Below are 25,510 nucleotides of genomic sequence, written 5' to 3'. Positions count from 1 at the left end.
CATTGACCTACTCTTTCCTTGTTATTCACACTTCAAGCCCTCGTTTTGTATAAAAACACTAGATTGTCATTCTATATTTTATTACTGAAATACATTGTCCAACCCACCCCACAACAAAAATCTCTCGCAGATCCCCCATCCTTGCTTCTCATCGCCCCCAGCAAACCCTGCACAGCTGCTCCAGGATTCTATGCCCACTGGCCATTTTGGAGTGTGTCCGTTGGGTAGCATGTGGAAACCACCCAGGGCCTTTGTGGAGAAAATGGAGGGGGGCCAGGGAGCCTTAGGAAGGGCCTTATTTGAGGGCCTTGGCCACTTGCTCATAGGCCAGCTCGATTTCCTCATCATCTGGACAGGTGGAAGCAAACTCTTCCCTAGCATAGGCATTGCGCAGGTATCGATGCACTCCGCGAAACACATCCGGAATGGAGAATCCCCGGTACTTCTTACATACCACCTAGGGGTGCGGGAAGGAGGACCAATAGGTTAGCCTCAGGGAAGTCACACCAGCTGCCATGCCCTTGGTCCTTCCCTTATCCCACAGCCTACACGATAAAATCCAGGCATTTAAGCAAGTCCGCTACCCGGTTTCTTTTCTCATGACTCTTCAGTTCAGTAGAGTTCAGTCACTCAGTCCCGACTCTTTGTGACTCCATGGACTGCAGCACGCCAGGCCTCCCTGTCACCAACTCCCGGAGTTTACTCAAACTCATGGCTATTGAGTTGGTGATGCCATCCAACCACCTTATCCTCTGTCGTCCCCTTCTCCTCCTGCCTTCAATCTTTCCTAGCATCAGGATCTTTTCAAATGAGTCAGCTCTTTGCATCAGGTGGCCAAAGTATTGGAGTTTCAGCTTCAACATCAGTCCTTATGACTCATCTCCCACATGATCACCTGCAGTCATCTTAACTCTCGTCTAGTAAGGCCTTCACCCTTTCTCTCCACTTACTGAAATCCTGGCCATTTATAACCAGCCCCTTTTCAGATCACCCTAGTCCATGGTGCTTGTTTTCTCCTCTTGATTTTGAGATATAATTCACAAACCATAAAGTTCTTTTAAATTTCCACAGCAATTTCTGTCTACTTGTCATTTGGCTTTTAATCATATATTATTAACTTTCATGTGAAAGTTATTTTCTCAGCTAGATTTCAAATCCTTTGCAGGCAGGGACTTACCTGCAGCATGCCAAGATCAAAGGTCCCTCATGCTACAACTAAGACTCTGTGCAGTCAAATAAATAAATACAGAGATTTTCAATACACAGTTCTGCAGCAGAATGACACTGGGCCCACGTTTCACAAACTAAACCATAGCTTTGAGCTGTGACAAAAACAAGGGAACCAGCAGTTTTCATCTTCCACAAGAGGAAGTGGAGACTGAAACAACAGACTTAAAACTTTGATTTTAGGAAAAGCCTGGTCTGTCTGATCTGGGGATTTGGCAACGATAGAGACAGGAAGAGCATTCTTGAAAGCAGTACTGGGATGTGTTACTCTCAGTCTGTTTGCACCCACACCTTGCATCGTGGAACGTAATTAATTCTCCCAAGCAGTGGTCTTGCCAGCAAAGATAGCAGAGAAGGAATAGGGTGGTGTCTGCCATTGGAAACCACTCTCAGAAAGAAACCACTTTTGGAGTGGTTGTCATGGGAAGCCTTCATGGGAGCCCCTTAAAGAGTCATCCCACTTCCCACCTACTCCTCCCACAATCACTACTCACCTGTACTATGTGGAGCTTGGGCAACAGGTTGCAGTCAGCCAGAGTGAGCTCATTGCCATCCAGAAATTTCCTCTGAGAGATGCCCTCATCCTCAGCACTGGTCTCATCTACTTCATCTGGGAGGGGGGATGTCAGGTAATTGTCTAATACTTTCAGGGCTTTCAGGAGCCCCTTCTCCAGGTCTGTGCAAGAGAAGGGAGTTGGTAAGAACATCAGAAGATCGACAAAAGTCCAAGAAGGTCCATGGCGGGGGTGAGGAAAGTCCAAAACAATAATAGCTAACACTAATGTGTTTCATTTTCTCTGTGCTCTTCCTTTTTTTTTTAAATATCTTTATAATTCTTTATTTTTATTTTTTTGGCCGCACTGCAAAGCACGTGGGATCTTAGTGCCCCGACCAGGGATCGAACTCACGCACCTTTCATTGGAAGCACAGAGTCTTAACCACTGGACCGCCAGGGAAGTCCCTCTCTGTGCTCTTCTATGCAATTTACATACAAAAACTCATTTAATTCTCACATCAACCGGGGAAGTATGTATTATCCTCATTTTATAGATCTGAAAATAGATTTCCAGAGAAGTGAAATGAATTCCCCGAAGGCTCACAGCTATCAGAATTTGTACTCAAGTCATCTGGATCTAGAGTCGCTATTATTTTTTAATTGAAGTAAGGTTTGCCAATATCTGCTCCATCTCCCTGATATCTGAATGTCCAGGTGTCCCTAATCCCTAGATCTTTTCCATTCCTCCTAGGACCCAGGCCTCTGACCCACAAGACTCACTGTCATTGAGTGCTGGGTTTGAATTCTTAATGTAGGCGGAGAATTTGGCAAATATGTCCAGCCCAGCTGTGTTGGATTCAGGGTTCAGAGCTGCCAGCTTGGGGTACCTAAAAGCCAATGGGAGAAACTGGATATCTTCCGAGGAGGAGCCTCAGCTCGCCTGCCCTAGCCCCACCACCATCCCCGTTTTCCATTTCTTCAACCCCTCTTTCCCAGAGTCTCCCAGCTCCCCCACTTCCCATTCCAAGTTCCCCTCTACCTGGGAGGGCACAGCACAGCCTCCAGAAATTCCTCAATCTTGTTGGTGTCTGTGTGCACTTCGGTGCCATACAGCAGGAAAGGGAGCTGCCCTCCTGGGCACAGCTTCTGTACCGTCTCAGTCCGCCTGGAGGAGAGACCAGGCGTAAGGACCGGAAAAGGGGGTTAGGGAGACCCAGAAAGGGGAGATGGAGGGAGGTGGGAGAGGGGCTTCAGATGGAGGGGCGGGGGGAATGGTTCAGGATGGAAGGACTCAGGTGAATGAGTGTGCACCTGTGTGCACGTAAGAGGGGTTTAGAGAAAAAAAAAAGAGGGGTTTAGAGGAAGAGAAGTGGGCCTACCTCTTGGTGTCAACAGTGGTGACGTTGAAGGTGACTCCCTTGAGCCAAAGCACCATGAAGAGTCTCTGGGAGAAGGGGCAGTTTCCGATCTTGGCCCCATCACTGCCAGCCTGGAAAGGAAGCCCCAGCCCAAGGTTAGGCCTGGTGTACCCCACTCATCCTGAGGCTGTTCTCTACATTTCCTACTCCCAGACTTGGCTGCTTTCTGCCTAGTCATGACACATACTCAGTCTCACTGGTAAAAGTTCCCCACATAACTGGGCTCTGCACTCTCTGGTCTGGGTCAAACCTAAGACGGATCATTAAGAATATCTTCTGCAAAGGTAAGCTTCTCGTTTCCTAGAGAACTGAGGACAATGGGAGGAAGGCCCAGGGAATGGATTTTGGAGAAGTTGGAGGAGCTAGACCCTAGAGAGGGAAGACTAACGGGGGCAGACGTATTTACCTTTCTCAGTGCTATTCTAAGCATTCTACATGCCATAACTCATTTAATTCTCACATCGACCCACGAAATAGAGCCTAGAAAGGGCCTTTGTTGAAGCCTGCAGTGTCGGCTAGAGGCCTGGATTCCTGAAGGAAGTAGAGCCTGAAGACAGGAGAGGTGGGGCGGGGATTTGGAAGCAAGAGTTCTGGTTCTCTATACACTACCCAAGCAGTTGGGTGGGGAGTCAAGGGGCTCAGAGCCTCACCCTCGAGGTGTGGAGGGCCTTGTAGAGGGGGGCTGCTCTCTAATCCCTGACCTCATCCCCCAACGGACACCTCCCCCTAGGCTGAGGGTGATTCATCTCACTGTGTCTTGGGTCTCAGCAGCTTCCTTCCTGGCAAGCAGTGGGGGCAGGGAGTTGTGAGGCTGAGGCCTGGGCAGACAATGCCACCTCCCTCTTCCCTGGGCACTGCCAGGGGAGGGGGGGGGTCTCCCAGAGCAAGTCCCCTGGCTCCTGATAACCTTCCTCACGTAGGCTGGAATCTCTGCAGCGCAGCCCCACCCAAGAGTAAAAATAGCCCCTGAGGCAAGAGTGAGAGTGAGGTGGGGACCACACCTAAGGGGGCGGACCCCGGCACGACTGAGGGAGAGGGAATGGCCGCCTGAGAAGCCCTGGCATAAAGCAGAGGGAGAAACGGGCTGGGACAAACAAAGGCTGGAGGAACAAAAGAGGGGAAGTGGAGGGAAAGGAGACAGGAAAGTGAAGGGTGGGGAGACTGCGAGCCAGGAGATACAGACGGAGGGGGAGGTCGCTAAAGGGAGGGAGGAGCACAGAGAAGGGGTCTGGAGAGGCGAGAGAATGCAAGTCTAGTGCGGAAGGCAGCGCGGCAGAAGCGGCAGCCTGAGGTTTCGATATGCAAATATCTTGGGACCACCTCTCCTCATCAACACCCACGGAGAGGACAGAATTGGGACGGCTCTTTTTCTTTCGTTTCTATAACCCCCAAACCCTACACGCCCTAAGCGCTCCTTCTCCTGCTCTCTCTTCCCATCTACCCTCGAGGTAGCCACTGCTCAACTCTCATCTCCCCGCCACCACCCTTTTTCTTGCTTCTCCAAGACCCCAGGACATTGGTTCTCGACCCCATCACCTCTGGACCCCCACCTCTGACCCCCACGCCAGCTTCTGGAACTCCACTCCCACTCTGCTGTCTCCTTCCACCCCACCAATTCTTCCCAGTTCACTTGGTCCCACTCCCAGACCTGCCTACCACACCCTCTTCCTTGAAACCTCCCCCGCCACATACACACACCCACACACACACCCCTCCAAGTCTCCCCCACCATGTGCCTCACCCTCTGATCTTTCTGTAGGACCCTTATCCTGAAGTTTCCCTCGGTCCCACCCAAACCTTGTTAGGTTTCCGGCTTGTTTCCCTCGGTCCCACCCAAACCTTGTTAGGTTTCCGGCTGGCCCCTTCTCTCTCTGTCTCTTATCAGCTGTTCCCTCACCCCCACTCCGTCAATCTTCTCAACTCCTGGGAACCCTCCCTTTTCTCTATCTTCTTGTCCTTTAGGCTGCTGGAAACTTGCACTTTTACAAACTTTTCAGGGTTGAGCCTAGATTTCTCTAGGCGCGCACATTATCTTCGCCTCCCAACCCTCCCGCCCCCCCCCCCCCACTCTAAAGATTGCACGTGGGGCTGGGGGTGGGAATCAAAGAGGAAAGGGAGTGGGAGTGGAGGCTGGAGCTGGGGAAAAGTGAGAGTTGGCTTCCAGGAACTTGGAGGGGGGCCGAGGAGGGAGAAGGTGTTCTTACCTTCACGAACAATTCGACCTGCGGTTGTTCTTCAGCCATGGTTGCGACGGGGACCAGGAAGCGGCCGTCGCTGGGGGAACTGGGAGGGGCCGGGCAGGGAAGGCGGTCTCACAGAAGAGATTCTCTCCCCCAGACCTAGGGCTGGCCCTTCAGCGCCACACGAGCCTGATCAGACCCGCTCACTCCAGACGCGGCCTCTCCACCAGTCCAGCGTACTCCACACCCAGCGGCTCTAGCTCTACCCGCTCTCGGACTAGATCTGGGAGCTGACTCACGGACCGCCCCGCCCCGAACCTGGGGAGGGGACGGGCGGGGGGCGGAACTCGACGACCTAGGGAGTGGGCCCGGAGGGGTGAGCCTCGGGTCTCCCTGATGATGGGGGAGGGGGTTTGAGATGAGTCTCGGGAAAATGCCTTGTGTCCCTGCCAGTCTCCTTGATCATGGGACTTTTTTTCTGCCTCAGTTTCCCTGCTTGCTTAATCAGAGGACACTCCCACTCCACCCTCACCCAAGAAATCTGACACTGCTTGAGCACGTCCCCGAGGGCCCAGAAAGGGAATTATAGAAGGGAAAACTGGTCCTTTATTCCTTTCTCCAAGTTTCTTCCGGACTCCAGTTCCCAATTCTGGGTTGCTAGGACTGTGGTCCGCAAGAGGGACTTGGAAGTGGAAGCTGGGTTTGAGGGAAGAGAGTGGTGAAAAGTAGGGCAGGGTTGGGGAGGGGAGATAACAGGCCCTGTGCTGGGGAAACAGGAAGCTGAGCCCAGGGGCCTCATCGCTGGGAGAGGTCCTCTCCCATTCAGCAGCCTGTTCAGCTTTTTTTTTTTCATTTATTTTTATTAGTTGGAGGCTAATTACTTTACAATATTGTAGTGGTCTTTGCCATACATTGACATGAATCAGCCACGAAGCCTGTTCAGCTTTAATGCTTCCACTTCTGCCCCCCATCTGGAGCTCCTTGCTGTGCCTTTTGCCCTTTTCTCAGTGACAGGTTGCCTTGGAGATGAGGAGGAAAGCATGGGGTTACTGTAGCCCTAGAGTAGAGCAGCACTGATCCTACTGGGCTGGTGGTAGCTGGTCCTATCGTGGGGGGAAAAGGTGAAAATCAGACAAGACAGTGTCAGCAGAGTCCTTAGGGACACAAATAAAGAAGTAGAGAGGACAGAGGAAGAATAGTTCTCTCCCTCCCTCCCCAATACCCTTGATTTTGGAGGCTCTATCAAACTCTTTATGATCTGCTGAAAAATAGCCCCAAAATATGTTCTCCAAACAGGACATATGCCAGCCTCCACATTTGAATCTCTGTCCTATTCAGCCATCTCTTTCTTCCTTACTACCCTCTGTCTAACAAGACACCTAGAGTTTCAGAAAATCAAGGATATAGGAGCAAAACAGGGCTTGAAACTTAAAGAACAGGAGAGAGTTGGGGGAGGAGCGGATGGAGTGAAGAGAGGTGCTAGAACCAGCAGTTAGTGAGTGGTTTCCTCTCATGCTTCCTCTTCTGTGGGTTTTCTCTTCCCTGGAGGAAGGCCTTTCTCTGTCCTCCTCACAGAGGGGATATATTTGATATTTGTTCTCTTTTGGGCTTCCCTTGTGGCTCAGCTGGTAAAGAATCTACCTGCAATGTTGGAAACCTGGGTTCAATTCCTGGGTTGGGAAAATCCCCTGGTGAAGGGAAAGGCTACCCACTCCAGTATTCTGACCTAGAGAATTCCATGGACTGTATAGTCCATGGGGTCGCAAAGAGTCGGACACAACTGAGTGACTTTCACTTTCCTTCAACAGAAGAATGTAGAACGATTCAACAAATATTTGTTCGTTGAGGGGAATCTCCTCCAAAGTGACCCTTGAAACCTGCACACATGACCTCTTCCATCTGAAGAAGGAGGTCAAAGCAGCACTACATCCCAGGGTCCTTTTCTGCTCCAGCTGGTCCATGTCCACCAGAATCTGCCTCACAAAAATCTCCCCTCTGGGAGAAGCCTCAGGCAAACTGGGCCAGTCCTGAGCTCAAACGGGTTTGGCAGCTTCTCCCCTGCCTCTCTTTTTCTCTCCTACAGTTTTTATAACTAGAACTGCCTTGATCATCAATATTGACTTTGGCTAGCTGGCATGGCTGCCCACAAAGTATTTTTCCTTAACTTCTCAGGTGACAGGTAATGTTGCCCTCTCCTGGTACCATCCATCAGTGTCTCATGGGTTTGAAGTCAGGGGCTACACCCCCCTAATCCTGCCTCAGAGAAGTTTCCCTCCTATCTCCATCTCCTTGCCCCTGCTTTTCTCCTATTTCAGTCTCTCCCCTTTACTTCTCCAGGCTTCTCTTTCCACTTCCTCCCCTTCCTCAGCTTGGTAAACCAGTCCCTAATCTCTTCCCACCCCAGACTGGAAGGTGTGTCCCTCCCCCGACACTCCTTAGAGCTGTCACCTGGCCTCCTCCAGGTTTCCATAGCTCCCTTGCTCAACAATTTGCCAGGGGTAACCATTAACCTAGTCTTTAACTCACTCCTCCACCTTTCTCACTAGAGGAGATTTTCCATTTATTAGTTAGCAGAACCACTTTACCCCCACCATCTTTCCTAAGTGCTTCAATGGGAATCTCTGCATCTCAAAGTACCCAGAACAACCTGGGGGTGAAGATGTATTTCAAGAGACTTTTAAAAAATAGATATGTATTTGGCTGCTCCTTGTCTTAGTTGTGGCACACAGGATCCTTACTTGCAGCCTGTGAACTCTTAGCTGTGGCATGTGGGATCCAGTTCCCTGACCAGGGATCCAACCTGGACCCCCTGTACTGGGAGCATTGAATCTTAGCTGCTGCACCACCAGGAAGTCCCTTAAAATTATATAATATAATTATAAAATTATATAAACTTAATTTTGGTCTCTCGATCTTCTTGTTTCTCCTCCCCTCATATACACACTCAAAAATTAGGCTCATGGAGTAGGAACTTATGTCACCTGCTTTGATTCCACCACCTGGCCCAGAATGAATGAATAACATTCTTCTATTCTTAGGGGTCTGTGTGTGTGTGTGTGTAAGGGTAGGGGCATGTGCTTGTAGGGGTGTAGGTGTTTTTATTAGGTCTACTTCTCTCTGCCAGTATTCTTTTTTTTTTTTTTTTCTGCCAGTATTCTTGCCTGGAATATCGCATGGACGGAGGAGCCCTGGTAGGCACTGTCCATGGGGTCTCAAAGAGTTGGACACGACTGAGCGACTTCACTTTCTTTCTTTTCTTTTTCTCTCTGCCAGAATTTGGTGAAATTCGAATATTTCCAATTTCTCGTGGGGCGCCGAAATTATTAATTACGCCTTGTGGTGCCTCTATGGCAGCGATCATACTCTGCACCCAGGAAACAAGCAGAGGTGGGCTGAGATAGGAGCCTAGCTTCTTATTTCAGCTTATTTATTTAAAACACTCAGGAAGCTCTTACTGTGTTTGCCAGGCACTGGTCTAAGCTCTTTATAAATATTAACTTAGATTGTTGGCATAGGTTGAATTAATGTTGCTTATCTCCATTCTCCAGAAAAAAAAAAAAAGTGCACTTCTGTTCCTTTAAGGTCGGTCCTGTCTGCAGATTCCCCGAAGTCCCTAGACCCGCTGCGCGGGATGGGGTGGGGGTGGGGCTCGGGCTCCAGTTCTGCTAAGAACCTTTCTCACAGGCTCTCTGTCAAAGCCCAGAAGGCCTGAGGGCCTGAGGCGCGGGTGCTAGGCAACGGCAGAGGGCGGGAAGTTTGAACCTTCTGGCAACGCCCCGTATGCGAATAGGCCAATCATCATCCAGCCTTCTCTGGGGTCCTTTTCTCCCTTTCACTCTGTTGGATCTCTAGGTAGGATCCGGGTTTCTTCGACCAATAGCGGCTAAGGAGGCGGGGCATGTGCGCGCGCACCAGGCTTTCGTGTTGGCGCACCGGTCCCGCTGGTCCGCGGCTGTTAGTGACGAGGTGTCGCGCACGTCGCGACCCAGGTGACTGAAAAGGCGGGAAAACGCCGCGAGTTTCCTGCATCCGGGTCAGGGAAGCCAAGATCGTGAGACTGTGATCTTGGGGGCTTGGTTGGCAGGAGGGGAGTGAGGAGCCGTGTAAAACTCGCCGCCCAAAGGACGCTCAGGACCGTCCCCGAAACACAACCTCCGCGTCACAGGGATGAGGGGGAGCGAGTGGTGTTTTCCACAGTCTGTGCTACAGTGAAATACTGGAAAAGTCGCCCCTCCAAATGTCCTACACCTGTAACCACAGCTCTCGAAGGCCCACGCAGCTTTGCCCCTCAGCCGTTTCCCAGTAGTTCTCAGTGAATTTGCTTCTGCGCGCCCCGCTACCCCCACCTAGCAAGTGAGCTCTCGCTCCAGAACTGTCTTCATTTTTTTGCATCCACAGAGCCTCCAAAGCCATGGCCTCGGTAGCAGCGACCCCAGCCAGGACGCCGAACGGACCAGGACCCGGGGAGGCCTCTGCCAGCTTCCCCACCGTGGCTTCAGTGCCGGGCCCCCGGGAGCCCGAGGAGGAGGAAGAGGAGGAGCCTGCTGAGGTCTTGTAGGGGGAGAGGCGCTGTTGGAGGAGCAGGAGCTCGACAGAGCTGGAAATTGATTGGAACGCCTGGTTGTTAGAATATAAAGGGTCTGCGAAGACCTGGGCTAGTCACTTCCCTCCGCTGAGTGTCGATTTCACATTTACTGAATGGGGGTGTTGATACCTATCTCTGAGAGTACATAAAATAATTAAAATTAAATAAGACATGGCCCAACCCTGTACTTGTCAGTGGGTCAAATATTAGTTTCCTTTCCTCCTTGCCCGACAGATTCATCTGTGTGTCCTGTGGAATTCAGGATACCTGGGCATTGCCTACTATGATACTAGTGACTCCACCATCCACTTTATGCCAGATGCCCCAGACCACGAGAGCCTCAAACTGCTCCAAAGAGGTGAGGACAGAACTAGGAATTCCCCTATGCTGGCACTGGAAGTGTATTTCATTCATAGGGCCTTACCTGTCTCAGTCTATTTTACTAGTTGACTCCTAGAGGCTCCCTTTATTGTTTTCAGGAATTCATCTCATTATTCACAAATATATCAGGTGCTGGAGATATAGTCCTGGGCAAATCAGTCATGTCTGTCCGTTAGGAGTTTACAGTCCAGTGATAATCTCATGGGCACCCCTCTTCCTTCCCACTACCCCATCAGTCTTAACTGCTCTTTCTTTTTCTAATCTCATATGTGACTCCTACTTCAGCTCCCAATGTGGGGGGCCCTCCCTGCTCTTGGAGGAAATAAGTTTTTGAGGGGTGAAGGGAGATAACAAAGGGAGGGTTACAGGTTCCCTTTTAGTCGAGATAAAGATCCTTGAACGCATTTGCTCTCCATTCTCCTTCCAAGTTCTGGATGAAATCGATCCCCGGTCTGTTGTTACAAGTGCCAAACAGGATGAGAATATGACTCGGTTTCTGGGGAAGCTTGGTAAGGACTGAAAAAGGAAAAGAGGAAAAATGGGGAAGGACAAAATTACAGAATGTTCCAGATATTAAAGGGTCTTGTGGGGAGCTACAGTGTGGAGATCAGAATTGGGTGAGAGGGAAGATGGGAAAGAGGCAAAAGGACTATGATGTACAGACTGATGGCCCTTTGTTTCCTTTACAGCCTCCCAAGAGCACAGGGAGCCTAAGAGACCCGAAATCATATTTTTACCAAATGTGGATTTTGGTATCTCTCCCTTTTGCTTTGCCCACACCCCCATCCCAGTTATGTGACCCTTTCTCCTAATTCCAGTTTCATCATCAGAGGTCTCCTCTCAGCCCTGTCTCATTCTAAACCTGTATGTTCTTCAGGCCCCATGACCAGTCTCCCCACGATCTCTCCTAATACCTACCTTTAATAACCTGCAGTGTAGGCTTGTTTAGGGATAAGGGCCCTCCCTGAAAGAGGGCGTGGTAGCATTTTTTGGTCAGTTTTGATTGTTAGCATTTTCCCCTTTAAGCCAAAGCCATTTTCTCCTTAGTAAAAAAAAAAAAAAAAAAGCACTGCCTCAGTTACCTTGTTGATCTAGAAGGCACTTCCGTTATCTTCCCAGGTTTGTAAAAAGGACAGGGAATGTTCTATCCTAAATTCCTCTATTAATATGATTTTTTGACCCAGAATCCCCAATTCCAGATAGATATCTTACTCGCCTGAGCCATTTATCTTTCTCAGCTTATGTTCCCAGCCAAACGTCTTTATGTGTAGACTAAAGAGAGAGTCTAAAATTTGGTTCTTGTCTCAGCTTTCCACTAATTGCCTGTGTTAATTTGGCAAACCACATCATCTCTCTGTTTTCTCATTCTTAAAATAAGACTGGGGCTACAAGATCTTTCCCTCCTGTTCCCCCCTCAAAATAGGCCTGGAGATAAGCAAACAGCGCCTCCTTTCTGGAAACTACTCCTTCATCCCAGACTCCATGACCACCACCGAGAAAATCCTCTTCCTCTCCTCCATCATCCCCTTTGACTCCCTCCTCATGGTGAGATGGGTCTTGGGAGATAAGGGCTGGGATGTAGCAGATTAGAAAAAGGCACAAGCACCTGGACACCAGGGTTGAGTCCTGGAGGTACTAGCCCAGTCCTGGAAAATAATAGTTCTTCCCGTGTTGTCTAGCCACCAAGAAACTGGGATTTAGCCCAACTCCACTACTGATCTCCTCCTAGGTTCGAGCACTTGGAGGACTGCTCAAGTTCCTGGGTCGAAGAAGAATCGGGGTTGAACTAGAAGACTATAACGTCAGCGTTCCTATCCTAGGCTTTAAGAAATTTGTGTTGTAGGTGACTTACCCTAACCTCAACCAAAGTAAGGTGGAATTGGGAGGCCTGGAAAGTAAGGCAGATTGGGGAGTGGTGGCAGTGACCCATCTGGTAAAGTGCTTCAGGACACACAGGGTTCCTGAGAGGGTGTGGAGCTCTGGGGAGAAAACTGAGACCGTCTTCTCGAAGGAGGGCTAAATGGGTGGGACTTAGGAATAAACTCAGATCTCTCATGCCCCAGCCACCTTCCTTTCTGCTTGTTTTCTGCCCTCAGAACCCATCTGGTGAGCATAGATCAAGACACTTACAGGTAAGGAGATGGAGGCAGGCTGTCATCTTTGGGGAGGGAGAAGGATTAAGCTTAATGCTGTAATAATCCTAATGGGGCTTCAGTTTCTTTAATCCTGGGCCTATTAAGGTTTCTCTCCCTGAAGGAAAGAGAAGTGGGGGCTGAGAGGAGAGAAGAAGAAAAACACAAAGGTGTTACCCTCCTTTTCTAAAGGGAGAAACTGAGGCAGAGAGCCATGAGGGACAACCTTACATCAAGACTTGATCTCAGGAGGGGTTCCCAATCCCCATTCCATTTTCTCAATCACCTTTAAAAACCCAAATGACCCTAATTTCTCCCTGATAGCGTTCTGCAGATATTTAAGAGTGAGTCTCACCCCTCGGTGTACAAAGTGGCCAGCGGACTCAAGGAGGGGCTCAGCCTGTTTGGTAGGTGTGCCTGTCCCTCGTCCCACACTGCACAGGCCTGCCAGAAAAGCAGCTGCCTCCAGAGACGGATCCCAGCCCCTCTCTTCCCACTTTACCCCACTGCCAGCTGTCACTTCCGCTCTAGTCCAGCTTTATTATCTTCTTTGTTCCCTTCCTGAGCTTGGGCGTCTCCCCGAAGCCTTGTCCAGTATAGTTGTCCCATGTCATTTGCATATCATTCCCTACTTTACCAACTCCGTCTTTATTCCTTGGATTTGTATGAATATTTGTACTAGTGATGTACCTGTCTAGGGACTTTGGGAGACCCTATGTATAGTGGAGAGTTATGTAGTTGCATAACTCTTGTGTTTGTTTTGCATAGAGTCGTATCTCTTACAGTTGTCTCAGGCTTTAGGCTGTGTTGGGGACATCACCCAAGTATCCATGTGGTTTCACTGTGCATCTCAGTGGATTGGATCTAATGTTTACGTGTATGTATTGGGCTTTTTGTGAGTCTAACTGTGCCTACTCTGAATATTTTTCTGGCTGAGTGTCCCTATGAGTGCTTATTCCCTCCCGCAGGCCCATGTAAGGTAATCCCGGCTCAGACTTGTGGCCAGACGCTGGCTTTGGCTGCCTTTGTGTCCTGTATCTGGGGACTAACCCCCAAGCCAGCCAGCCCAACACCCAAACCTCTGACCCTGATGCCTCAGCTTAGACACATCCATACATTCCTTTCTCTGTCCCTGCTTGTAACAGGCTCACTTCCTACCCCAACAGGAATCCTCAATAGATGCCGCTGTAAGTGGGGAGAGAAGCTGCTCAGGTGAGCAAGGGTCACACATGTGCATGCCGCCTATAGCCTCAAACACACCACCCTTAACAGTAATGAAAACAGCTGCCCTTTCCCAAATGCTGGCTAAATGCCTTTAGTCCTTACAATGACCCCATGTGGTATGTTACTCTCATTTTACATTGTCAGCACAGATACATACAAACCCATTGATGACACACGGACTTTCACACGTACTCGCAGCAGAAACACAATCACAGGACAGTAGTGTACACATGGTAATATCTTTAATGATTAAAAACATACTTCAGATGTGAGCTGTTCTCTGATGACTTTCAAATTAGTATCGCTAGTTCTGAGCTCCAAACGTGGAATGCTCTTTTGCCCATCATTACCACCTGCAATTTCCACAGGAAGCTCAAACTCAGAGCATCCAAACCTATGCCCACTGGCCCTGTTCTTACTTCCTCATTCCCTTTTCTGCTTAGTGGCATTGCTGGCAATATAGCTTTTCAAGCTCTGAACCTTGGGTTGATGCTTCTCCCTCACCCCCCATATTCAGTTATTCACTAAGACCTATTGATTCTATCCTGAAATGTCTCTCCCAGCCATTCCCTTCTCCCTCTTTCCTCTGTTCTAATTCTGGCTCTCTTCATCTTTAACCTGGAGCATTGCATTCACCTTCAAATTGGTGTCTCTGCCTCTAAACTCTTCTTTTCCCCAATCTATTCTTCATTCTTAAATAACTGTCATTCCAAAACAGAAATCTGAACATGTCACTCCCCTATTTTTTAAATCTTAAGTAAAAACAAAAGACAAATCTTAGGAGGCTCCCTCATTACCTATAGGATGAAGATTTTCATCTTTAGCAGTACGATGCTCAGGGTCCCTCAGTTTTAATTTCAAGGCTTATCTCTTCAAGTATATGGTTATTTTTTGTTGTTGCTGTTTGGCCACAAGACTTAGGATCTTAGTTCCCAGACCACGGATGAACCTGGGCCCTCACAGTGAAAATGTGGTCTTAACCACTGGACCACCAGAGAATTCCCCCTCCAGTCTACATTTATCCTGTTTCCTTTAGAAAGTCTTTCCCCTGTTCTCCACTGGTCAGAATCTTAAATCCTCTTCAAGGTGCAACCCAACTATCACCTTTTTGGTGAAGCTTTCACAGGCACCTCTGAGTGTGTTGGCATGCATCTTGCTGTGTGGTCACATAGTGCTTATTTATGTTTTTTAATTGCACTATCATATCAGGTTGGAATTAGCACTTAGTGAATCTACTTGCCCTCTATGCAAGTGAGTGAATGCTATGCCATGGCACATTCCTGTTACCTCAGCACATAACCCTCTATGAAGTAGAACACAAGCACACTGGTTACATCATCTCTAAACAGTTAGGAAACCTAACTGTTTCCTAGCCTGCAGGTACAAAATCCTTTTCCCATGCCACCTGCTCTGCAATCTATATCTTTTGGAGGTTAATTTAGGATTATCTCTGAAGTCATCTCCAGATAATTGGTGAGGTAATTTAATTACCCCTACATTCTCTAGTTCTTCAGGTACAGATCTCTAATCTCAATGAGGGATGAAAGGAAGGGAATTCTCAGAGAAGAGAACTGTATCAAAAGTGAGGGAGAGTGCAGATTCCCTAGATAGGACCCCCACAGGGCATAGAATCACAACCTGACGATCAGCTAAGGGCCCAGCTGATCTAAAGCTAGACAAGGAACCTGGAAGGTGACTGTCACAGTATGCTCTGAAGAGTGATGTCCAAGCAGTCTGGAGGTCTGGTTTTGAAATCCAGCTGTCCTTCTTACTAGTGGCATGACTTTGGACAATTTGCTTATCTTCTAAGGGCCTCATCACCTCAACTGACTTGAGCCTGACTCGACTAAGACCTCCAGGCACTCAAAGTACATAAGTCAGAGACACTCAGGTGTTTTATAAGGAAGCCTGTCTGGTGAGCCCATGTGCTCTCCTTGTGGGGAGGGTATTCACAGACTGGCCTACACTGCCTCAGGCACCTCTGCTCCCCTGTGCCCAAGAACCAGAGGTGCCTGAAACCCACCCTCGAATCCAAAGGAGTCCTCCATTTCATTCTAATCTAGGGTGTTCTAACCAAGAATAAGTGGCCATAGACTCAGTGTGAGATAAACATCCTTAGGCCCCAGTGTCTCCACAGGTTGACTCATATACAAAATGGTATGCCTAATGGCTTGCTCTAATGCAGGAAAGAATCCGTGGCCTCCCAGGTCATTATAGACTCTCACTGCTCTTCATGGCCATAGAGAGATAGGGATACTCTCCCTGAATTAGAGAAACACAGATGAGACATTTATTTCTGTATAATAATTTAATTTGTCAGGAAATAGCTCAGCCACATAAAAGGTAGTAATAATAATATAAGCCTCTGTGTTTCCACTAGCCAGTTTAAAAACAAGACAGTGTTGTGAAGCTCTTTAAGTACCTCTACCTAATGCTTTCTTCCCTGCAGGCATGACCTTGAGGACTTATGAATATGAATTGAGGACTTACCATTCTACATGGAACAGTTACATACTTTCATAGGAAGGACATGAAAAGACGAATGTCTGTGCTATTTCACAGCTAAATACAGATATGCAAACTCTTTCTGAATCACTCCTACTCAGCTGCAGAGAGAGCTAGAGTGTTGGAATTCAATTGGCTCAACACGCTGCTCTTCCTCTAAAAATATTGAAAAGCTCCATCACGTATCCACAGGGAATGACACATGGTCATATCCATCACAACCGAGATACACAGTCACAGTCGTGCTCATATCCAGAGATTTTCAGTAGGTGTGAGTAAACACACCTGCATAGATAGGACACTGTTCTTACAATGCGTACCAATACACATTGCCACCATCCCCAGGGCCCTCCAAGGGCACATTTTCCCAAATTGAGGTCAAGACATTGATGAGAACAGGTGTAATTTCTGGTCTCCCCACTCCAACCCTCACTTCCAGGCTGTGGTTCACACGTCCAACCCAGGACCTGGGGGAACTGAATTCCCGTCTGGATGTCATTCAGTTTTTCCTGTTACCCCAGCATCTGGACATGGCTCAGATGATGCACCGATTGCTGGGTCACATCAAGAATGTGCCTGTGAGCCCGGGTTGAGGGGCAGGGAGGTGGGGAAGGAAGCTGAGGAGTGGTGGGCATCTTGAGGGCCATTAGAGTGGGAGAAGGAAACCAGCAACTGTCTCCTTGTCTGACTGTAGCTGATTCTTAAACGCATGAAGTTGTCCCACACCAAGGTCAGTGACTGGCAGGTTCTCTACAAGGTAAGACCTCCCTTCTTGCACCTAGAAATCCAGGTTAAGCCCCCAGCATGTGTCCCAAACCCTCTTTACTCTTGTCCCCCTGTCCAACTTTATCCCAACACCTTAAAAAAAAAACTTTGTAGTGTGGAAATTGTCAAAAAAATTTTCAAGAGAATAATATAATGAACCCTCATGTACCCACCATGTAGCTTTAACACTCTGACTTATGCAAATCTTGTTTCACATATCTCTTCTCTCACTTTCCTTTTCTTAGATTATTTTGAAGCAATTCCCAGCCATCACATCACTTCACCCATAAATATTTCAATATGATTTCTAAAAGAAAATTATTTTTTTAAAAAGAACAATACTTCTTACCTAAAAATTAATATTATTGTCAATTATCTCATTTAGGTTTCTATTCATCTCTTAAATGTAATGGTTTTTTAAATTATTTATTTATTTTTGGCTTTGCTGGGTCTTCTTTGCTGTACAGGCTTTTCTCTAGTTGTGGTGAGTGGGGGCTACTCTCTAGTTATGGTATGCAGGTTTCTCATTGCAGAGGCTTCTCTTGTTGGGGAGCATGGGCTCTAGGATGCGCAGGCTTCAGTAGTTGCGGTTCCCAGGCTCTAGTGCGTGCATGCATGCTCTGTCACGTGCAACTCTTTGCACCCTCATGGACTGTAGCCCACCAGGCCCCTCTGCCTATGGGATTCTCCAGGCAAGAATACTGGAATGAAAAAAAAGAAGAATACTGGAATGGGTTGCCATTTCTTTCTCCAGGGGATCTTCCCGACTCAGGGATCAAACCCACATCTCCTGCACTGCAGGTGGATTCTTTACCACTCTGCCACCTGGGAAACCTCTCCCAGGTTTTAGAGCACAGACTCAATAGCTGTGCACTGGCACAGGCTCAGTTACTTGGGCTTAGTTGCTCCAAGGCATGTGAGATCTTCCTAGACCAGGGATCAGACCTGTATCTACTGCATTGGCAGGAGGATTCTTTACCACTAAGCCACCGGGGAAGCCCCATGTTAGTCTTATTCTGTGAACTTCTTTAGTAATTTTAGTTAGTTCCACAATTTGATCAGTCTTTTTTGTGAGTAGCCATTGTTTTTGCTACTTGTTTGTTTCCATCAGGGCTAGATTATAAGCCCTTTGATTTATATATTCTATATGTCCTTTGGCACAGAGTAAGGTTCAGTAAATGTCCTTTGGATTGGGTCTGTGCACTCAATCTAATCCCTGGTTAGAGCAGCCACCCCAGGTCACTGACCTTCACGCTGGGAACTCTCAGTGACTCTCACCCTTCCTGTCTTTGTGCTCTCTCACCCAAATGCTGGCATTGCCCCTACTGCCTATCTGCTTCTTCTCTGCCTTTCATATCCCTATTTCTCCTTCTCCTTCCTCTGTACAAACTTCTCTCTTGGGACATTGTACAAATCTCTATCAAAGCACCTACCACTTTATTTTTAAATCTTCTGGGTATATGTCTGTCTTCCTCACTAGACTGAGAGCCCATGTGGGACAAGGGACCCTGCTGTCTTTGTTGTCTTCAGAGTCTCAGAGTTTAGTGTGATGCCTGGTGAAGAATTTTGCAGATGCTATTTTCTCTTGGTTTCTTTTTTGTCTTTGAGAGCTCCTCTGTCTCTGTTATTATGTTTTTTCCTATTGGTCTTTGTCCTTCTCCATCCAGCCCTGTCCCCTCGCCTCAGCCCGGCCTGGGTATGGGCCACCCTCCTCTGTCCATTTCTCCCACAGACAGTGTACAGTGCCCTGGGCCTGAGGGATGCCTGCCGCTCCCTGCCCCAGTCCATTCAGCTCTTCCGGGACATTGCCCAAGAGTTCTCAGATGACCTGCACCACATTGCCAGCCTCATTGGGAAAGTGGTGAGTGGAAGGAAAGAGGCAGATCTCCTGGGAAACTAGGGGGGAGAGATGGATCTAAATAATGGAGAGCAACGGGTGGGAGCTCTGGGGAATATGGTGTGGAAAACGAGGATGCATGGGAGACACTGAGGTCAGCTGGATGGCCAGAAGATGGGATGGCAGACATCAGGGGTGTGCTTGAAGGCCTAGAGGGTCAGGGTTAAAGCCAGGACTGAAGGGCAAGTTGGGGCCCAGGTAGAGGTGAGGAATAGGACGAGATCATGCTGGATGGAAAGAACCTGGATTTCTTGTCTCCTCAGGTGGACTTCGAGGGCAGCCTTGCTGAAAATCGCTTCACGGTCCTCCCCAACATAGATCCTGAAATTGATGAGAGTGAGTGTTAGGTGTACGGATGGGCCCCTGAGCCCCGAAACATGAACCTGCCCCGCGATGGGGTACCGTCCTTAGCAGGCGACCCCTCCAAGTGGGGGTGATCATCGCAACCAGGGCGGGAGCCTTACTTTTGATATCCACGTGTCTTCCACGCTCTTAGAAAAACGAAGACTGATGGGACTTCCCAGTTTCCTCACTGAGGTGGCTCGGAAGGAGCTGGAGAATCTGGACTCCCGGATTCCTTCATGCAGTGTCATCTACATCCCTCTGGTGAGGGCAGGAGGCAGGGGTGGTGCACTCCCTGGGGGCGTTAGGGAGACATGAGGCTTAGGAAGGACACATTGATAGATAAGAAAACTCCTGGAAAAATCAGAAGAACATGAACACTTTTTGGTGCTTAGGTCCCTGAGGGAAACATTTGGGGGACACAGGGGACTCTGGCTACTTATAAAGAAAGTGCCCAGAGCATCACTCCTTGCTTTATCTCTTCTTTACTCTCCTCAGATCGGCTTCCTTCTTTCTATTCCCCGCCTGCCTTCCATGGTGGAGACCAGTGACTTTGAGATTGAAGGTCTGGACTTCATGGTGAGACCCTTGACCTCTGTAGGGGGCAATAAGGAAAGGCAATCAGCAGCTGAGGGAGGGCGTTTCCCCATCAGCTCTGCCCAGTGTGGGATCCCTCTTTCATTGTTGTATCTTTACCAGCTCTGAGACAAAGGAGAAAGAAATCAAGGCCAGGGCTGGGGTGGGGTGAGAGAGGATGAGGATGGAGAGATGCAAAGCCAATAGCTTTGAACCCTTGTACCCAGTTCCTCTCAGAAGAGAAGCTGCACTATCGAAGTGCTCGAACCAAGGAGCTGGACGCACTGCTGGGGGACCTGCACTGTGACATCCGGGGTGAGGAGAAGCGAGTGGCTGGAGCGGACCGGGCAGCGTGGAGGTGATTCTGATAGGCTCCTTTCCTTCCTGCTATTCCCTCTCCCTCTCTCTGACTCTGCCTTTTCTGAGTATCTCTGGGATTTCAGATGGTTTCTAGGTTCGTCTGCTGGCTTCTTTGTCTCTGCTTTGCTCTCCCCTGGAGCTGACACCAGCTCCTTCCCTCCCCTGCCCCCAGACCAGGAGACTCTGCTGATGCACCAGCTGCAATGCCAGGTGCTGGCACGGGCAGCCATCTTGACCCGGGTGTTGGACCTTGCCTCCCGCCTGGACGTCCTGTTAGCTCTTGCCAGTGCCGCCCGGGACTACGGCTACTCAAGGCCCCGTTACTCCCCACAGCTCCTCGGGGTACGAATCCAGAATGGCAGGTGAGGACAGAAATGGGTGGAGGAATAGACACGGGGCGGGGGGTCCAAAGGCCCCATCTTCTGGATCCACAGGCCACATGCAAGGTAATTTTCCACCGGCTACAGGCATCCGCTGATGGAACTCTGTGCCCGAACCTTCGTGCCCAACTCTGCAGAGTGCGGGGGGGACACAGGGAGGGTCAAAGTCATCACTGGACCCAACTCCTCAGGGAAGAGCATATACCTCAAACAGGTAGATGAATCTCTGCAATCTCTTCTCCATCATCTCCACCCCCCACCTGCCAATCAACCAAGGTTCCCACAGCTCTTCTCCACTTTGCTCTGACCCCACGTGTCATGAAAAGACTCACACCTGCTGTCCCTCTCCCTTACATGTTCTCATTCTCTACCTGAGGGAGGGCTGTGTGCTGATGACCATCCTCTGACCTGAATCCTCCTCTCCCACCTCTTGAGGAGATCCACACGGTTCCTAAGCATGCCTCTGCCTACTTCCTGCCCCTTTTCACTTACTCTAAAGTGAGCCGAAGGGGCTGTTAAACTGTGTCCCTCTATCTTGATCTATCATTCTCCCCTGAGATTAGCCTCACCTTCACCTCAGCCCATACCACCAGGCACTGTACCTGTCTCCTCCCTTATTCAGGTAGGCTTGATCACATTCATGGCCCTGGTGGGCAGCTTTGTGCCGGCAGAGGAAGCTGAAATTGGGGCAGTAGACGCCATCTTCACCCGAATTCACAGCTGTGAATCCATCTCCCTTGGCCTTTCCACCTTCATGATCGACCTCAACCAGGTTAAGAGGAGGCAGGGTTGGGGGAGGGGGTAATGGGGAAGGAACCCTAGCCCTGAAAAATGGTCAGAACAGAAAAAGCTTTCCTTCTGCTGCCTGTTCTCTATGCTAGGGGCAGGGAGCACCCAATTCAGAAACCAGGAGAATCAATACCATGAGCCTTTGCCAGTCCCTGGCTTTGTGTGACGCGCTGTTGTCAGTGAAAGGATGAATAAAACATGGGTCTTGCCATTAAAGAACTTGCAGTTCGGTAGGGTGGACACGTATTTAAGCAGCTTTACTCGTAGGCACTTGAGTAAAGTGCCTACTGGCACTCAGTGCCAGGCCTTGAATGTTGAAACTCTCCCTTATCCACCGGGTGCCCAGCAGGTGGCGAAAGCGGTGAACAATGCCACTGAGCGCTCGCTGGTCCTTGTGGATGAATTCGGAAAGGGAACCAACACGGTAAGGAACTAAGGAGAGGAAAATGGAGGGCGGAGGAGCAGGAGGGGAGGGCTGGGCCTCTGGAAAAGAATAGGGGTGTGTGGGCGTGAGGGGGGAAGGCCCGGCAGGAAGAGGGGGCGCACGGGGCCCTGTGGCTCCACACCTTCACCCTGCGCTGCCCTGCACTCCTCGCAGGTGGATGGGCTCGCGCTGCTGGCTGCCGTGATCCGACACTGGCTGGCACTCGGACCCACGTGTCCCAATGTCTTTGTGGCCACCAACTTTCTGAGCCTTGTTCAGCTGCAGCTGCTGCCGCAGGGGCCGCTTGTGCAGTACTTGGTGAGGAGACCTACCCAGCTCCCCAAGGACCCCGAGGCTGAGCATTTCCCAGAGCTGGGAACTGGCTCCTGCATCAGAACAGGGACCTTGTCCCTTCCCGTTTCTTACTCTCAACAGTGACTGACCAAGGGTATTGGGGCAGGAAGCAGAATGACTGAACACTGCCCTCTTTTATTCTCTTTGAAGACCATGGAGACCTGTGAGGATGGGAACGACCTTGTCTTCTTCTATCAAGTTTGCGAAGGTGTTGCCTGTGCCAGCCACGCCTCCCACACAGCTGCGCAGGCTGGGCTTCCTGAGAAACTCATTGCTCGAGGCAAGCAGGTGGGGCCCAAAGAGCAACCACCTCCATTCACTGTCCCTGCTTCTCTCAGGGGTCTGGATTTCTGGGCCCATGGAATTTCTGACCCATACTTTCTCTTCTCTTACCCAATACCCAACCCCACCCCTACCCCTTCCTCCTTGGTCCCAGGTTTCGGACTTGATCCGCAGTGGAAAGCCCATCAAACCTGTCAAGGAGCTGCTAAAGGAGAAGCAAATGGAAAAGTGAGTGCAGGCCCTGGGTCCTTGTTCTCAGGGTCCATATTCTGCAGCTCCTCTGCCCCCTCCAGGGACTTAGACAGCCTCTTTGCCCTTTAACAATTCACAGTTTCTTCCTGAAATTCCTAAATTCTCAAGGTCATGGATTTCCTGTGCTGCATCCTCTCCCCTCTGCTCAGGGACTCTGTTATCCATCCTCCCCCAAACCTCACTTCTTTTCTCTCCCTTCAGTTGCCAGACATTAGTAGATAAGTTTCTGAAACTGGATTTGGAAGATCCCAGCCTGGACCTGGACGTTTTCATGAGTCAGGAGGTGCTGCCTGCTGCCACCACCATCCTCTGAGAGTCCTTCCTGGGCCCTCCTCCAGGTCCCAAACCCCTGAACACTGCCAGGCCTCCTTGTTTCCTTACCTCCCTCAGACCCAGAGTTCTCAGTTTCCCTGGAAATTCTGTTTCATGTTAATAATAAAGCTCATTTTGGAGAAAGTTGTTGTTTTCTTAGACCAGCCAAAAAAAAGTGAAGCAAGTAGGAAAGAGATGAAACAGGAAGCAGCAGTCTATAGAGGAACCTGCCTTGCCTCACTGTAAATACAGTATCACTGCTGGAGGGAGGCCTTGGGCTCTACCCGGGGGACTTTCTGAGAACCAGCCACTGCAACAGGCCCTACAAAAACAGATGAGAGGGAAGACAGAAGTCCAAGATGTTCTTTTCCCTCAAAGTAGGAACACCCCGGCCTCAGACAGACCCAGCTGGAAGGGCTCTGAGAGGCCAAAAGACTAGGCAGGACCAGAACAAGGCTGGGGGAAAGGGAGGGCCCAGCCCTGCACCAGTGGGCGTGGCTCCACCCTTCCCACCTCAGAGCCATGGGGAGCCGGGGTCCTGGTGGGTGGCCCCTGGTGCAAGCCCCCTACACAGTTCTGTTGCTGCCACTGGAGACAAGTCGCCAAGACCCAGGGGCCCGGAGCTTCTTCCTCTGGGTGAGTATCAGTCCCACAAGAAATCCTGGGGAAGCCCACTTCCCTAGATCAGTCTCCTACAGTCCCCGTCAATTTTGAGGACTCACAGCTCCAGCCCCCTGCTTTCACTCGCCCTGCCGGTCCTCACTGGCCAGTCTGGGCTCATGGTCAGTGATCAGACAGTGAACCCAACCACACAGTGAAGCCAAGCATGGCCTGTCGCCCTGCTGTAGAGTGAGTCAGCCTTTGCTCCTTGCCTTTTCAGCTGCAGAGGATGCAGGCACTGGAGCGGGAGCAGGACGCCCTTTGGCAGGGGCTGGAGCTGCTGGAGCATAGCCAGGCCTGGTATGAGGGCCGTCTGAGGGAGGCTCAGCAACAGCAGCTGCGCGTGGGGGCTCTTGGTGAGGTATGGGGCTGACCCAAGGGGTGGGGGGGCAGGGGTCGCAGGGATGGGTAAACACAGCCTGACACCATCCTGGAAAGGCAAGAGTTAATGGACAGGGATCAAGAATGGGAAGCAGCATTGTAATGACAGGATGCCACCAAGTGTTAGGTTGGTGTTCATAGTTGGGCCTAGAGGAGGCTGGTCGGCATTCTATTCAGAGGGACACAATTTGGATCACTCCATGGAGCTGGGGGAGTGGCCTGGATTGTTCCAATGAGCTGTGATGGGCAGGGAGGATCCATAAAGAATAGAGAAAGTGGGGACTATGCCATTTGAGGGGCTGAAGAACTGGACTATTACAGAGATGAAGCATAGAGTACTGGAATTGCCCACCTGCCTGGCAGGGAACTGGGATGAGGGGTCTGGATGGAGGAGAGGAATGGCCTGTGGTGACAGGAGAAGAGTGGCAGATGGAGCTCAAGTTTTCACCATGTTGTCTGCCTCCAATTCCTCCTTTAGAATTTTCTAACAGATTTACACTCAGAGCCTGGTGGCCCCCAGTTAGCCCAGATTCAGAGAGTGAACATCTGCTTGCAGAATCTGCTTCAGGGGAAGGTGAGTTTATTGTTTTTGGTTTACACTTTTGGGAAATGGGGATGAAGAAGGGACTTGAAGTCAGCACTGGTCTAACAAAACATCGCATTTCCCCCCAGTTCTTCCCACATTCCCCAAACAAAGCTAGTTCCTGCACCACCCAGGACTGGAAGGGAAGGCCAAGGAAACAGGACATGTGGTGGCAACAGGTGAGTGGTGGGGGGGGAGGGGGCAGGAGCCCCGGCCGGCCGGCCGTGGGAGTGAGGAACACAGACGTCCAGACTATCTCTCTCCTCTTCTCCAGGAGATGTCAAAGCAGCAGAAAGGAGGCATTCAGCCAACAGGGGTGATGGCTCAGCCAGGCTGCCCCCATGGACGGAGGGGCCCTACCCGTGTCTAAAGGCTCCTTTGGTCCCCTCAGTCATGCCGGCGAGACTGAGAGAATCCCCAGCCTCCTTATTCTGACTCAGCAACTAAATGGCTCTGGGTGGCAGGTCAGCTGAAATCCAAATATACTGGTGTAAAGTTTCTTCTCTGCTCCTGAAAACTTCCATTTTATGTTTTTTGGCATTTCATGCTCTCACTCTTCCCTATGCATGCATGCTCAGTTGCTTCAGTCATGTCCAACCCTTTGCGAGCCCACCAGGCTCCTCTGTCCATGGGGATTCTCCAGGCAAGAATACCTGAGTGGGTTGCCATGCCCTCCTCCACAGAATCTTCCTGAGCCAGGATCGAACCTGCACTTCTTACGTCTCCTGCATTGGTTCTTTACCACTAGCACCCACCTGGGAAGCCCCCCACTCTTTCCGATACGATGTACATAAGTGATCTTTCTCTGAAATCTCTCTGGGGAGAAGACATGTTTATTGGCATTGTCCTTCGATTTTAAATACAAAAATAAAATAGAAGCCTCTCCAGAATTTCAAAAATAAAATAGGAGCACCTCCAGAATGTCAATAACACTTTGGGTAGGAGGTGGGGAACCCTCCTCCCCACTTCCAGTCTTAGACACTGCCCCACATATCTTCCCCTCCA

At 49.9% G+C, this 25,510-nt stretch overlaps 3 protein-coding genes across 11 annotated transcripts; 2 read left to right on the top strand and 1 right to left on the bottom strand.

Moving 5' to 3' along the window:
• Positions 1–63: 63 nt before the first annotated feature.
• CLIC1 (chloride intracellular channel 1) lies at positions 64–5,724 on the bottom strand. 2 transcript variants are annotated; one of them, XM_043907860.1, is made up of 6 exons: positions 5,346–5,724; positions 3,103–3,212; positions 2,763–2,888; positions 2,504–2,610; positions 1,722–1,903; positions 64–457 (listed from the first exon to the last, which is right to left on the bottom strand). In XM_043907860.1, the coding sequence occupies exons 1-6, from the start codon at positions 5,382–5,384 to the stop codon at positions 296–298; spliced, it is 726 nt and encodes a 241-aa protein (XP_043763795.1). In that variant the 5' UTR covers positions 5,385–5,724; the 3' UTR covers positions 64–295. The 2 variants fall into 2 exon arrangements, with proteins under 2 accessions (XP_043763795.1, XP_043763796.1); XM_043907861.1 differs by lacking the exon at positions 5,346–5,724 and adding an exon at positions 3,548–3,693.
• Positions 3,322–23,025, top strand: MSH5 (mutS homolog 5). 7 transcript variants are annotated; one of them, XM_043907852.1, is made up of 25 exons: positions 3,322–3,425; positions 9,720–9,870; positions 10,141–10,264; positions 10,716–10,796; positions 10,977–11,039; positions 11,711–11,832; positions 12,017–12,126; positions 12,384–12,419; positions 12,744–12,826; positions 13,586–13,631; positions 16,588–16,726; positions 16,843–16,905; positions 18,646–18,774; positions 19,074–19,146; positions 19,307–19,416; positions 19,651–19,731; positions 19,956–20,043; positions 20,261–20,450; positions 20,556–20,682; positions 21,091–21,240; positions 21,607–21,681; positions 21,856–21,999; positions 22,186–22,323; positions 22,472–22,545; positions 22,771–23,025. In XM_043907852.1, exons 2-25 carry the CDS (start codon positions 9,733–9,735, stop codon positions 22,880–22,882), a joined length of 2,496 nt encoding a protein of 831 aa, XP_043763787.1. In that variant the 5' UTR covers positions 3,322–3,425; positions 9,720–9,732; the 3' UTR covers positions 22,883–23,025. The 7 variants fall into 7 exon arrangements, with proteins under 7 accessions (XP_043763787.1, XP_043763788.1, XP_043763786.1 ...); XM_043907853.1 differs by lacking the exon at positions 3,322–3,425 and adding an exon at positions 3,934–4,057; XM_043907851.1 differs by lacking the exon at positions 3,322–3,425 and adding an exon at positions 9,176–9,310.
• A 127-nt stretch (positions 23,026–23,152) lies between these two features.
• Positions 23,153–25,409, top strand: SAPCD1 (suppressor APC domain containing 1). Of its 2 annotated transcripts, XM_043907865.1 has the most exons (5): positions 23,153–23,517; positions 23,762–23,902; positions 24,401–24,496; positions 24,595–24,684; positions 24,780–25,409. In XM_043907865.1, the coding sequence occupies exons 1-5, from the start codon at positions 23,404–23,406 to the stop codon at positions 24,873–24,875; spliced, it is 537 nt and encodes a 178-aa protein (XP_043763800.1). In that variant the 5' UTR covers positions 23,153–23,403; the 3' UTR covers positions 24,876–25,409. The 2 variants fall into 2 exon arrangements, with proteins under 2 accessions (XP_043763800.1, XP_043763799.1); XM_043907864.1 differs by having other exon boundaries at positions 23,162–23,517; positions 24,595–25,409.
• The last annotated feature ends 101 nt before the right edge of the window (positions 25,410–25,510 follow it).

The sequence above is a fragment of the Cervus elaphus genome, chromosome 7 (genome assembly GCF_910594005.1).
Source record: "Cervus elaphus chromosome 7, mCerEla1.1, whole genome shotgun sequence".
Taxonomy (NCBI): domain Eukaryota; kingdom Metazoa; phylum Chordata; class Mammalia; order Artiodactyla; family Cervidae; genus Cervus; species Cervus elaphus.
The sequence above is the reverse complement of the archived record's forward strand: the minus strand, read 5'-3'. Positions and strand labels throughout refer to the sequence as shown.